General features: G+C 26.9%; 4 protein-coding genes and 1 long non-coding RNA gene across 8 annotated transcripts in view; 2 read left to right on the top strand and 3 right to left on the bottom strand.

The window, feature by feature from the left end:
• The window catches only part of LOC124423050 (CD151 antigen-like), a 4,523-nt gene extending 3,798 nt beyond the window's left edge, over window positions 1–725 (bottom strand). Inside the window, exons 1-2 of the mRNA XM_046960327.1 lie at window positions 142–725; window positions 1–62 (exon numbers count right to left, since the gene is read on the bottom strand). The exon at window positions 1–62 is cut by the window's left edge and continues 121 nt beyond it. Of these exons, the coding sequence (XP_046816283.1) occupies window positions 1–62; window positions 142–348 (269 nt within the window). The 5' untranslated portion in view covers window positions 349–725. The remainder of the gene's footprint in view (window positions 63–141) is intronic.
• A 193-nt stretch (window positions 726–918) lies between these two features.
• Window positions 919–4,230, top strand: LOC124423049 (arginine--tRNA ligase, cytoplasmic). 2 transcript variants are annotated; one of them, XM_046960325.1, is made up of 9 exons: window positions 1,060–1,283; window positions 1,366–1,604; window positions 1,710–1,865; window positions 1,947–2,187; window positions 2,252–2,676; window positions 2,772–2,913; window positions 2,980–3,239; window positions 3,316–3,508; window positions 3,608–4,230. In XM_046960325.1, exons 2-9 carry the CDS (start codon window positions 1,557–1,559, stop codon window positions 4,180–4,182), a joined length of 2,040 nt encoding a protein of 679 aa, XP_046816281.1. In that variant the 5' UTR covers window positions 1,060–1,283; window positions 1,366–1,556; the 3' UTR covers window positions 4,183–4,230. The 2 variants fall into 2 exon arrangements, with proteins under 2 accessions (XP_046816282.1, XP_046816281.1); XM_046960326.1 differs by lacking the exons at window positions 1,060–1,283; window positions 1,366–1,604 and adding an exon at window positions 919–1,037.
• Window positions 4,231–4,462: 232 nt separating this feature from the next.
• LOC124423051 lies at window positions 4,463–5,992 on the bottom strand. Its single transcript, XR_006942000.1, has 2 exons — window positions 5,863–5,992; window positions 4,463–5,771 (listed from the first exon to the last, which is right to left on the bottom strand). It is a non-coding gene; the product is annotated as an uncharacterized LOC124423051 (long non-coding RNA).
• A 64-nt stretch (window positions 5,993–6,056) lies between these two features.
• LOC124423048 (leucine--tRNA ligase, cytoplasmic) lies at window positions 6,057–11,339 on the top strand. Of its 3 annotated transcripts, none has more exons than XM_046960322.1 (16): window positions 6,057–6,213; window positions 6,565–6,780; window positions 6,871–7,080; window positions 7,155–7,316; window positions 7,395–7,639; window positions 7,718–7,943; window positions 8,016–8,234; window positions 8,302–8,755; window positions 8,825–8,963; window positions 9,038–9,308; window positions 9,380–9,627; window positions 9,693–9,927; window positions 10,019–10,273; window positions 10,361–10,576; window positions 10,699–10,927; window positions 11,018–11,339. In XM_046960322.1, exons 1-16 carry the CDS (start codon window positions 6,190–6,192, stop codon window positions 11,236–11,238), a joined length of 3,570 nt encoding a protein of 1,189 aa, XP_046816278.1. In that variant the 5' UTR covers window positions 6,057–6,189; the 3' UTR covers window positions 11,239–11,339. The 3 variants fall into 3 exon arrangements, with proteins under 3 accessions (XP_046816278.1, XP_046816279.1, XP_046816280.1); XM_046960323.1 differs by lacking the exon at window positions 6,057–6,213 and adding an exon at window positions 6,251–6,438; XM_046960324.1 differs by lacking the exon at window positions 6,057–6,213 and adding an exon at window positions 6,252–6,438 and having other exon boundaries at window positions 6,899–7,080.
• Window positions 11,340–11,483: 144 nt separating this feature from the next.
• On the bottom strand, window positions 11,484–12,939 carry LOC124422797 (homocysteine S-methyltransferase 1-like). Its single transcript, XM_046959701.1, has one exon. The coding sequence runs from the start codon at window positions 12,785–12,787 to the stop codon at window positions 11,807–11,809; it is 981 nt and encodes a 326-aa protein (XP_046815657.1). The 5' UTR covers window positions 12,788–12,939; the 3' UTR covers window positions 11,484–11,806.
• Window positions 12,940–13,620: the final 681 nt, after the last annotated feature.

Below are 13,620 nucleotides of genomic sequence, written 5' to 3'. Positions count from 1 at the left end.
GACATCATTTTATTATCGGCCAACATCCAAATTGAAATGATCACAGCGCTTATACCAGCAAGCTTCAAAAAGAGATTCATATTAATATTTACAATTATATTTTTTTTTTTCTTTTCAGAGGATCATTTTATAGAAACTTACAAAAGTAACACTATTGAGACTCAAAAAAGAGAACTTCACACAATTTTTTGGAAGTCGTTTGTAAGATAATTTTAAAAAGGATAATGTTAGATCATGAGGAGTATTTTTTCCTGTTGAGGAAGATTCCTCGGTTTCTGTGATCTCTTCTTCCTCAGCAGTGTCAGTCTCGGTATCATTGTCATTTTTAATATCTTGATGTCTCATCATAATCAAAATTCGACATTTGTTAAATTATAAATTTTTAAATATTCTCTAGATTCAAATAACCTCGATCATCGTTGCCACATACTTACATGTATGTATTTATGTGTTTATTAAAATTTCGAATCGTGCAAAAAACTGAAGTTGGCTATTTCACAAGTTTTCATTCAGAACACAACGAAATTTATATTAATTATTTTTGTATAAAGTTTTCAAAAATATGAAAGAACATTCATTTTCAAGCACGAAATAATACGAATAGTTGATTCATTATTTAAACATTTAGTAGGAATTATTTATTATACGAAGTTTCATATTCTGCCTACGAGATTAATCTTTTAACCAATAACATTGAATTTCATAACGAACTCATTTTCGCGCCATTACCAATGATACGTGCAATACAGAGAACTATATGCCTTTAGATACTACAAAACAATCATATTTAAAATCTTTTCAAAAAGAATCATTGAGAAAAAACTAATTTTTATTTAAATAAAAGTCACTCGTCATTAAATTATACAGAAATTTTTCAAGAAATAATATAATTAAAATGACACAAATTTTTTGGTTATTAGTAACCATTATCGATGACAGCAATTGTATTTGATCATAAATGATCACTATTTGCAACGGAAATTTTTTATAATTATCGCTGACGAGAATTATGTTTTGGTTATCCGTAACTATTATAGGTAACAGGAATTTCGTTTTTATTAGAAATAATCAACGATGTGTCTGCTAAAAATATATGATCGTTTCAATGTACAATAACATTATTTCTATTTGTTAATATTTGCATTTGATTTTGATCAATCTGTATGAAGATAAAAAATTTGTATTAGTTGTGTATTCAATAAAAGTAATTTTATAACCGACATTTTGAAAAAATTACTTACGACATACAATTAAAATTTCGTTATCAGCAAATCAAACTATAAGTATAAATAATATAAATATTTTGTATTTGTTGTAAATTACAATAATGTACAGAATTTATTAATCTCTTACTTTTGATTTTAGAATTTAGAATAATAGATTAGATAAAAATTTCGAATAAATTTGAAATTTATTCAAATATCTTTTTTATCAAATTTGTGATTGAACAAATGTATCTTAAAAAGAATAACCTTGAATTTTGGATACGACGTGTCTGCCCATTTTATGTTATCCACGTGGTGTAATTATTAAAGTATTAAAATCTATTTGATATAATGTCTGTCTTGAATATAGATGCTTTTAATAAAAGAGCCACTGAAGCGGTAATTTTTTTTATCGATTTATTTGTAAAATATATGTTTGATTTCTCATGAATAATCTCGAAAAGATTTGAGGTTACCAGCTTTTTCATAAGCACATTTTTCTAGGAAGAGCAAATAGAAGTTTTGAAAAAGGAAATCGAATATTTGCGTGAAAGTATCACAAACCAAAATGTTCAAAAATGTGATATTTCGAAAGAAGAATATACGAATTTGCAGCAAGAAAATCTGAAATTAAAATATAGAATTAACATACTTAAAAAGGTATATTCTGTAGTTTTGTTGTTTTATATATTTTTTTTATTGATATCATAACTTATCAATCAATCTTTTTAATACTTGTAGGCTATTGAAACAAAAAGATCTAAACCACAAACCCAAATAATGTCTGTTTTAACTGACACATCTGTTAGTAATGGCACTAGTATATTGGAAATATTATTTAATTTATTTCAAAATGCTATTGCTGCCGCTTACCCAAACTTGGTAGATCCACCAATAGTTATTGCAGTATCATCTAATGCTAAATTTGGAGATTATGAATTTAGCAGTTCTATGCAAATTGTTAGATTATTAAATACTAGTGGTGAGTATTTAAAATCAGTAGAACTTTTTGATATTAATGTATTATTAAATTGCAAACATTGCAGGTACTAAAACAAATCCAAGAGAAGTTGCAAATAATATTTTAGCAAAAGTGCAGTTATCTCCACTTATTGAAAAATTAGAAATTGCTGGTCCAGGTTATATAAATGTATTTTTAAAACGTGAATTTGCACAACAAGTGTTGAAGACAATTATAAAGGCAGGAACAGTATTTCCCCCATATATGGATAAGAAAAAAATAGTTGTAGATTTTTCAAGTCCTAATATTGCTAAAGAAATGCATGTTGGACATTTAAGATCTACAATTATCGGTGACAGTATTTGTAGATTACTAGAATATCTAGGTCATAATGTTTTAAGAATAAATCATGTAGGTGATTGGGGAACACAATTTGGTATGTTAATAGCTCATCTACAGGACAAATTTCCAGATTATTTAACTGTATCTCCACCAATTGCTGACCTTCAGGTATTTTGTTTTTATATGATATATGAAATCTCTTTCATTACTTTAATATTGCTTTTTTATACTAACATTTACTATTCTCATTTGTATTATTGTAGAATTTTTACAAAGAATCAAAAACAAGATTTGACGCAGATGAAGAATTTAAGAAACGTGCATATAATTGTGTCGTTAAACTGCAGTCCTTCGATACTGACATAAGCAAAGCTTGGCGGTTAATTTGTGATATATCTAGAAAAGGTAACAATTTACTAAATAAATATTTAATAATGATTAATGATGTTATTACAATTGTCTTTGTTACAGAATTTGAAAAATTATATGCTCGACTTGATATTAAGATCATAGAGAGAGGAGAATCATTTTACCAAAAGAAAATGGAAGAATTAGTAAGGGAATTAGAATCTCAAAACTTTTTAGAGGAAGACATGGGTCGTAAAATATTATGGGGAGAAGATCATAGTGGTATACCTTTCACAATCGTAAAATCAGATGGTGGTTTCACTTATGATACATCAGACATGGCTTGCATCAAACATCGTGTTCAAGATGAAAAAGCTGATTGGGTATATTTTAGATTATAATGAAATAGTTTATCTGTTATAAAAAGTATGTAAACATATGAACTATATAATTTTTCAGATAATATATGTAACAGATTCAGGGCAATCGGTACATTTTCAAACATTACTTAAATGTGCAAAGAGAGTGGGTATTCTTCCATTAAATGTTAGAGTAGACCATGTTGGATTTGGTGTAGTTCTTGGAGAAGACAAAAAGAAATTTAAAACACGATCTGGTGATACTGTTAAGTTATTAGATTTATTAGATGAAGGTAATTTATTTATAAGTACATCCTTTCTTGTGAACATAATAATTTATGTTTAAAAATTACTTTCAAACATTAAAATGCAATCATTTACTTTTCTAAAAGGTGTAAATAGATCACTACAAAAACTTCAAGAAAAGGGGCGTGATAAAGAACTTACAGAAGAAGAACTTAAAGCAGCTCAAGAATCCATTGCTTATAGTTGCATTAAATATGCAGATTTATGTCATAATAGAAATCATGAATATGTATTTTCATTTGACAAAATGTTAGATGATAAGGGAAATTCTGCAGTATATTTGCTTTATGCACTTACCAGAATTCGTTCAATTGCTAGAAATGCTAATATTTCTCAAAAACAGTTAAAGGAAGTTGTAGAAGAAATTCCAATATCTCTAAACCATGAAAAGGAATGGAAGTTAGCTAAGGTTCTGCTAAAGTTTCCTGATATATTACTTAAAATAACTAAAGACTTGCACTTACATCAACTTTGTGAATATTGCTATGATATTTCTACTAGTTTTTCTGAATTTTACGATAATTGTTACTGTGTCGTAAAAAATCAAGCTGGTGAAATAATTGAAGTAAATATGAGTCGCATATTATTGACAGAAGCAACTGCTATTATAATGGAACAATGCTTTTTCATACTCGGTATTAAACCCCTTACGCGTATGTAATAAACGATGGTATTAAAAAATAAAAAAAAAGCATATTTGTATTTTTCATATATGTCAAATACATAAAATCATTTATTATGCCAATTTATAATAATAAAATAACAATTGCTTTAATACAATATACTGTGTTTTATTTTATTTTTTTTTTTTTTGCATTATTTAAAAAAAAAATTAGAATATTAAAAAATCAATGACTAAATGTTATATATAGTCGAGAACAAAAATAAGTGGACAGATACTGGAAGTAGATAACGATAAAGTTTAATTGAATTAACATGACTGTTATATACTCAAGTTTTATTTATTATGTATCCTTATAGTATATACATTATTCAATAAAAAGTTAACGTTTACATTTGTGTATAAAAAAGTCACATTTAACGATATTGTTGGCTATTTATCGAGAAATAAAAATAAGTGGATGCATAAAACAATGCGAACTAAATAAAACAAATAATAAAATTAATATTTGGTATTGCCGGCTTTTGCTTGAATTACTAATTTCAAACGTCTTGGAATACTTTGAATTAAATTTTCTATATAAATTTTATTAATATGTTCAAATATTATTTGCAAACTTTAAAAAAAATCTTCCTTATTAGTTCGTTGATCCAATGGAATTTTCTTTTGATTTTTGAAAAAATTTCATAGTTTTCCAGACTGTACGCTTGAGGTAGTTGTCTTATTGAAAGGCAAATTCTTCCTCAAGATCCATTTTTACTGTTACCTCTTCTAAAATTGTATACAATATGCTAATATATTTATCCGCATTCATTATTCCATCAATATTTATCAATATACCAACTCAAGGAAAAGCACTTCCACACTGTCAATGATCCACTGTCAAATTTAATCGTTGGCGTAATAAAATGCTCTCTTATATGCTTCCCTTCTTTTTCTCCAGACAATATGTTCTTTTTTTAGTTGCCGCAATTCAAATTTACTTTCATCATTCCATATTATATTTTTCTAGAATGAAAGTGCCATATTTACATATTTTTTTTGCAAAAGTTAAATACTTTTTCATATTATTTTTATTAATGTGTGGTTTACGTATAGCTTTATAAAATTTTAATTCAGCTTGTGCAGTCTTCGTTTTATTGTTTTTGTGGAAACGTTTAATCCTAACATATAACAATATATCTTAAAGCAATTATCGGATCTTGTTGTCATTTGAGAATAATTCGATAGTCTTCATGTACAGTGGTAGAGCGTTTCCGTCCACGATCTTTTAAATTTTCTACAGTATTATTCTGTATGTATTTTTTATAAATTTTTTCCACTGTACTTTTTGATACCTTATACTTTTGTACTATCACATGGAAACTTACTTTATTAAGGTCATTTACATATAAGATCATTTAATTGGAAACAATTATCGGCGAATTTGAATCGAAATTTCATGAGTTTTTGACATTCTGCAATTTTTTACAAATTACCTTACTTTCACAAAGTCTGAATTGATACTAAGAAGTTTGTTTGAGATTACTGCATCTAAGTATGATGTGTGTCTGATGTTTTTATACATTTGTTGCCTTGCGAAAACATTTAAACTAATTGTCCTCTTATTTTTGTATCTTGATAAATAACTAACAATATTGTTAAGTGTAGCTTCCTAGCACACAAATATAGATACAACTTTCAATTTTTTATTGAATAATGTATATACTATAAGGATACATAATAAATAAAATTTGAATATATAACAATCATATCAATTCGATTAAACTTTATCGTTATCTATTTCTAATATCTGTCCACTTATTTTTGTCCCCGACTGAATATTATCAATTAATTTCATTATTTGCGTAATATTAATTTTAACGATTCTACACATCTCGCAAAAGAAATATATGTTAAAATTTGACATTAATGCAAAATAATGTAAAACGAAAGTGATTGGCTATTGCTGAGTATAATAGTTGTACCCACGTGCTCGATGCAAGTCAGCAGAGTAATCGGATATTTAATTTACGACATAAATAATTACTAAGATTTACAATCAAAATGGCGACCCCGCTAACTATTAAGGTATTATATTTATTTTATTTTTATCACTTATATACGTACAATATAGGGAACAATACGAATTAACCTCAATGTCGGTAACATTAACAGATGTACCACATTTATATATATTAAATAAAGATATCGTGTCATTAAATTATGATTTATGTAGTTTTATTATAATATATTTAAATTGCTATGTGCAATAAAATTGAAAAATATGACTAATAGTGAAGTTTATTGCCAAAAGTAATTTTTAATTCGTTTAATTTCTAAATCGTCGTCTTTTATCTAGATTATTACATATTTATGAAAAATTTGATAATATCTTTAATATCTTTAAAATATTTTTGAAAAGCTTATAATCTTCTATAGCAAACAGCAGAAAGAAAAGGTACCTTTAAGGTTGAATACCTTCAAAAAATTGAAAAGGAAGTACAAGCAAAATGGTATACTGCAAAAGTTTATGAAGAAGATGCACCGTTAGAACCTAAAAGCACATCAAATGATAAATTTTTGGCAACTTTTCCATTTCCTTATATGAATGGACGCCTTCATTTAGGGCATACATTTTCTTTGTCAAAATGTGAAGTAAGAATTCTCTAATTATTATTTTACAATTTAAAGGATATCCTTATACTATAATTTGTAACATCAATATAATATTTTCATATCTTTTAGTTTGCAATACGTTTTAATCGTTTGTTAGGAAAAAAGGTTCTTTTTCCATTTGGCTTTCACTGTACTGGTATGCCAATTAAAGCATGTGCAGATAAATTAAAAAGAGAAATGGAATTATATGGCTATCCACCACAATTTCCAGAAGAAAGTATTGTAATTAAAGAAAAAATAGATGATGTAGTTATAAAAGATAAAAGCAAAGGGAAAAAGGTAAGAAATTTTTACTAATGACATAACATATTATATAAATAAATAACTATATTTAATATTTATAATGTTTTTAGAGTAAGGCAGTTGCCAAAGCTGGAACTGCAAAATATCAATGGCAAATTATGCAAACTCTTGGACTAGATCACGAAGAAATAAAAAAATTTGCAGATGCTGCATATTGGTTAGATTATTTTTCACCTCGTGCTGTGGAAGATCTCAAGGCAATTGGATTACATGTATGTTGAAAGATGCAATATTCATAATATACAAGTGTTTTCGTTATAATAAGCTTCTTTAAATTATTTTACTTTTAGATTGATTGGCGTCGCACATTTATTACAACTGATGCTAATCCCTTTTTTGACTCATTTGTAAAGTGGCAATTTGAACATCTAAAACGTAGAAATAAAATAAAATATGGAAAAAGATATACAATTTATTCTCCAAGAGATGGTCAACCATGCATGGACCATGATAGATCTTCTGGTGAAGGTGTTGGACCACAAGAATATACATTGATAAAATTAAAAATTCAAGAGCCTTATCCAAAATCTCTTGAGTAAAGAATTTTTACATTATATATATATATATATATTTTTTTTTTTAACAAAAGTATTATTTATATTTTTTATTGTAGATCACTTTCTGGAAAACCAGTTTATCTAGTAGCAGCAACCTTAAGACCAGAAACTATGTATGGTCAAACTAATTGCTGGGCACATCCAGATATGAATTACATTGCATATAATTTAAAGAGTGGTGAAGTATTCATATCGACTGAAAGAGCAGCTCGAAATATGTCTTATCAAGGCTTTTTTGAGGAAGAAGGAAAAATACAAATTCTCTTAAAATTAACTGGACAGGTAAGTTTTAAATATCACTTTAGAAATATATTGTAACATTTTTATTTATATTTCTATCATTTATATTATTAGGACATCTTAGGAGTAGCAATAGAAGCATCTCTTACATCTTATAAAACAATTTATACATTACCGATGTTAACGATCAAAGAAGATAAAGGAACAGGAATAGTAACTTCAGTGCCTAGTGATTCTCCGGATGATTATGCTGCTTTAGTAGATTTAAAAAAGAAACAACCATTCAGAGAAAAATATGGAATCAAGGATGAAATGGTGCTGCCTTATGATCCTGTAAGTTAAACATTTATATTTAATCTAAATTAGATGTAATATAAATACTTACATTTCTGATCACTAGATACCGATTCTCGAAATCCCAGAATTTGGCAATTTATCTGCAGTGACTCTATATGATAAATTAAAAATACAGTCTCAAAATGATAAAATTAAATTATTAGAAGCTAAGGAAATGGTATATCTCAAAGGTTTCTATGATGGTGTATTGTTAGTTGGTGAATATAAGGGAAAGAAAATTCAGGATGTTAAAAAGCAGATTCAGCAAGTATTAGTTAATGACGGTAATGCTGTCATTTATTATGAACCTGAAAAAACGATTATTTCAAGATCAAACGACGAATGTGTAGTCGCTTTGTGTGATCAATGGTATTTAGATTATGGTGAAGAAAATTGGAAAAAGGAAACACTGGAAGCTTTGAAAAATCTAAATGTCTTTCATGACGAAGTTAGAAAAAATTTTATAGCTTGTCTAGATTGGCTTCATGAGTATGCATGTTCTAGGACTTATGGTCTTGGTAAGTAAAATCTGGATTCATAATCGTGTATTATTGAGAAAAATTTTAATTATGTATTAAATATTTCAGGAACTAAATTACCATGGGACGAAAATTGGTTGATAGAATCTCTCTCTGATTCAACTATTTATATGGCATATTATACAGTAGCTCATTTATTACAAGGGGAATCATTTAAAGGAGAAAAACCAAATGTGCTAGGGATAAAGTATACATCGTAGTTTATATTTATTTACATCAATATTAAATTATTTCTTATTTTATATAAGTAATTATATTTAGGGCTAGTCAAATGACATCAGAAGTCTGGGATTATATCTTCTTTAATGATGCAAAATTACCTGAAACGAGTATTAAAAAAGAAGCATTAGATCGAATGCGAAGAGAATTTAATTACTGGTATCCTGTTGATCTAAGAGTTTCAGGAAAAGATTTAGTACAAAATCACCTTACTTTCTTTCTTTATAATCACACCGCAATATGGCCTAAACAACCAGAATTATGGCCTCAAGGAATACGAGTAAATGGTCATTTATTATTAAATTCATCTAAGGTAATACAAATTTTTAATAAAATAGAATATTTTTCTTGAATATACAAATCAACAGTGATTATATTTTTCAGATGTCAAAATCAGAAGGAAATTTCCTAACACTTGCAGAGGCTGTCGAGAAGTATTCAGCAGACGGAATGAGATTATGTTTGGCTGATTCTGGAGATTCAGTGGAAGATGCTAATTTTGTAGAAAGTGCAGCTGATGCAGGAATACTTAGATTATACACATTTATTGAATGGGTCAAGGAAGTAATGGCTTCAAAAAATCTACACAGACATGATCAACCAAATACATTCAATGATAAAGTCTTTGAAAGGTATATCTTGAATTTTGATTAATACATTCATATACATAAAATATAACATAGGTATTTTTTAATAGTGAAATGAGTCTAAAGATACAAGAAACAAATGAAAATTATTCAAAAATGCTTTATAAAGAAGCATTGAGAACTGGCTTTTTTGAACTGCAAGCTGCCAGAGATAAGTACTTACAATTAAGTATATTAGATGGTATTAATTGGAATCTTATTATTAAATACATAGAACTGCAAATTATTATGCTATCTCCAATATGTCCTCATGTATCAGAACATGTATGGACTCTTATTGGTAAAGTAAGCATTATTAAAAGTATATGTTAAAATATAAATAATATCTATCGATATTTTATTTTATTAATATAAAAAAGAATTTGTTTTATATTAGGAAGGTAGCATACTAGACAGTCGATGGCCGATAGCCGGTAATGTCGATTTAGTTCTTATAAAATCTTCACAGTACTTAATGGATGCTGCCCATTCATTTAGAATTCTTTTAAAGAATTATTTAATACCAAAAAAAGTTTCAAAAGGTGCAAATGCTGTGCCTCCAGAAAAGCCTAATCAAGGAATTATTTGGGTAGCCAAAACTTATCCTCCTTGGCAAAATATTGTACTCGAAACTATGAAAGAAATGTATATGGTAAGTAATTGAAATATTTGAATATAATTTATATAATTTTTTATATAATTTATTTAAAAACTCCATTCATTTTTAATATCTCTGTAGAAAAATGGAAACAAACTACCAGAAAATAAAGCAATTGCTACAGAATTAGGAAACATAACTGAGTTAAAAAAATATATGAAAAGAGTAATGCCATTCGTGCAAGCTTCAAAGGAAAAGGTAGAATCTGCTGGTATAAGTGCTCTCAATCTAACATTTGATTTCAATGAGTATGATATTCTTGAAAGAAATAAAAAGTATCTTCAAAACACTTTAGAGGTAATTTTTCAATTATATATATATTTATTTTTATTTATTTTATTTATTAAAAATATAATTTTATTATTTTTATATTTTATTTTTATATATTATATTTAAGTGATTCATTTTAAATATTTTAGCTGAGTGAAATTATTATAAAGTATACCGATGAAGCTCCTGAAAAAACAAAAGAAGAATGCTGTCCTGGTTCTCCTTACATAAATTTTTTTGTAAAGCCTTCAGTCTTATTATCTCTTATGAATCCACAGAAATATGTTGGTTTATTTAGCATTAATTTAAAAATTTATGAAAATGACACAGTTTCTAATTTAATAAAACTTATTTTACAAGAGCATAAACATATAAAAGGTTTGCAATATTAATCAAAACATTTTTAATAGAAATAATGTATCTTTTATTAATAACTTATTTTACAAATATAATTTCTCTTTCTCCCAGATACAGCTTCAGTTCAATTATATCGTTATGATGACCCAAATATGGGACCACGTTTGAAACCAAATATTGACAATATTTTAGAAGGAAAAACATTAATTCCAAGTAATGCTTTATTTATTATTAATGTAGAAAAACAATCTGCAGAAATTAAAGTTGGAGATAATGCATACTCTATTGGAAATGAATTAATATATATTGTAAAACATGCAGAAGATAAATAAATGAATCGATTATTAAATGAAAAAGGTTTCTGTAATATAACTAAGCAAAAAGAATATGACGATGAAAAATAACAGTATTGAATAAAAATTTTTTAAATAAATAAAGTTTTCTTTTTAATTTTTTGCACGAATTTATTACAAATATTTATATATTCATATTATAATATTATTATGCTTAAATGTATTCTTTGGTACATTATTATATAAATATTTTGTATATTCCTAAAAAAATCTATAAGGCCATATTACAAATTTTGTATTATATACAATAATCGATATTACATATATATATTTATAAATTTAATCATTAAATCATAAAATAGTTTCAATATATACTTTAAAACATCATCAATTACTTGTTATAATTATCCAATTTACTAAATTATTGTCTTAAAGGCACATGGCAGTAACAGAGATATATCTATTTATCTAGTTTTTTATATATTTATCAAAATATTTATCTTTTAAGATATTCTCTTTCAGATTTCCTGTTTGTAGTATATACCCTCTTATTATTAAGTTATAATAGAAATAAAAGAATAAAAAAAAATTTAATTTAAAAAAAACTTCATGAAGATGAAGCAGTAGAATTTTTGGTTTTCAGCCAAGTTTGTACTTCTGTACGTATTTTCTTTATATCTGTAGCCTCTGTTCTACAGCATCCACCAATATATCTTACTCCAAAATTCAACCATTCATGAACAAATTGACACAAAGGATAGTACTCTTTCTCTTTCTTCCATCCTTCTGCTATTGTATATTTTTCTCCGCTATTAGGATATACTACCAATGGTACAAAATTTGTAGAATTTTCTTTATTGATATCTTTCAATAAAGAAGTGACATATTGTGGTGCAATACAATTAACGCCAATACCAATTAATTGACCAGGCTGAGCTTCTTTATAACATTGCATAGCTATTTCTTGGAAGTCTGTACCATCTGCTAAAGTTTTACCATTGGGACAAGAAAAGCATAACCATGCTTTTGCATTTGGGAATTCTTTCAATAATTCAATTAATGCTTTAGCTTCTTCTTTACAAGGTATAGTTTCTAATGCCAATAAATCTACACCAGCATCTAATAAAATTGAGATACGTGATCTGTGCCAATCTTTCATAATTTGTGAAGATATACGAGTTCCATAATGACCAGTGTACTCTGAAGCATCATGTAATGCAGCACCATATGGTCCACAGGATCCAGCAATTAATGGTTTAGGATTGGGAATGTTTGGATCATTTTTTACTTCTTTAAGATAAGTTTCCACAGCATTTTTAGCACATTCAACAGCTTTGTAAATTAATTTAGTACTTTCATCTTTTGTAACTCCCAAGTATTTCATGAATCCATCGATCGTGGCTTGATAAGTATTTGTTTCTATTATATCAGAACCGACTCTTAAAAAATCCAAGTGCGTTTTATAAACAGCCTCCGGATTTGTAGCTAGAAAACGTGCTGTCCATAATGGGTCACCATCGATTCTGTCACCCACGTGTAACGCTAATTGTGTCGAGATACCACCATCCAATATTTTTATATCACACATCGTACCAGTAATACTTTACAAAGAATGACCTTACAGAAACGCAGTTCAAAATAGGAATGGACTTGAGAACGGCGGGGAAAAATTTTTGTATTTTTATATTAACGAATCAGTGTTGCCAAATGCGTAAATCTCACGATTTTATACATGGACAAATTCTCTTTAAATTTAATTACGACTGTATTAATTATAAAGATTTTAATATTTAAAAAGAAATGCGATTAAAAGAAAGCGTGATACAAATAATCTTTTGAAATAATGAAATAGGCTTTGAATATTTCCATTTCATAAATATTATAAATTTAGTATAAATTTACACAAAGTTGTCTCAAAGTCGAAATATAATAGAAAATTTGAAATTTAAAAATAATATAGGAAATGCATATCTAATGAAATAATATATAACTGATCGAAATTAATATATTATTACGAAATAAAATGATTTTTTTTAATGAAGAATTATACAACAGAATTACATCGGTTTAAAGTAGGAACTTTCGAAATTGGTTAGACTGTATGAAATGTAATTAGTGTGACTTGTTGATTATGCAGATAACAATGCTTAATGAGTTGACTAATTTGATATGTTTGTCAATATAAAGCAATAATGTTCTCTATCTCTTTGATAAATTTATCTTAACTTTTTTGATAGCCTTGTTAACTTTCTTTTCATGCTTTTTATATAATTGATATAACAAAAACTTAATGATTTAAAGAATTCTAATAATTAAGAAAAGTGTTCCTATTATTTGCATCATTAATAATATAATGTAGATGGCTCTGAATGAACAACTCTGCAATAAGACAAATATAATTATAAGGAAAATCTAAAATAT

The sequence above is a fragment of the Vespa crabro genome, chromosome 3 (genome assembly GCF_910589235.1).
Source record: "Vespa crabro chromosome 3, iyVesCrab1.2, whole genome shotgun sequence".
Classification (NCBI taxonomy): domain Eukaryota; kingdom Metazoa; phylum Arthropoda; class Insecta; order Hymenoptera; family Vespidae; genus Vespa; species Vespa crabro.
The sequence above is the reverse complement of the archived record's forward strand: the minus strand, read 5'-3'. Positions and strand labels throughout refer to the sequence as shown.

Coding starts and splice junctions, on each gene's coding strand:
- LOC124423049 (XM_046960325.1), top strand. CDS start 1,557: ATGTCTGTCTTGAATATAGATGCTTTTAATAAAAGAGCCACTGAAGCG. Junction 1,605..1,709: donor ATAAAAGAGCCACTGAAGCG/GTAATTTTTTTT, acceptor ACATTTTTCTAG/GAAGAGCAAATAGAAGTTTT. Junction 2,914..2,979: donor TTGTGATATATCTAGAAAAG/GTAACAATTTAC, acceptor TCTTTGTTACAG/AATTTGAAAAATTATATGCT.
- LOC124423048 (XM_046960322.1), top strand. CDS start 6,190: ATGGCGACCCCGCTAACTATTAAG. Junction 7,081..7,154: donor ATAAAAGCAAAGGGAAAAAG/GTAAGAAATTTT, acceptor TAATGTTTTTAG/AGTAAGGCAGTTGCCAAAGC. Junction 10,274..10,360: donor CTATGAAAGAAATGTATATG/GTAAGTAATTGA, acceptor ATATCTCTGTAG/AAAAATGGAAACAAACTACC.
- LOC124422797 (XM_046959701.1), bottom strand. CDS start 12,787: ATGTGTGATATAAAAATATTGGATGGTGGTATCTCGACACAATTAGCG.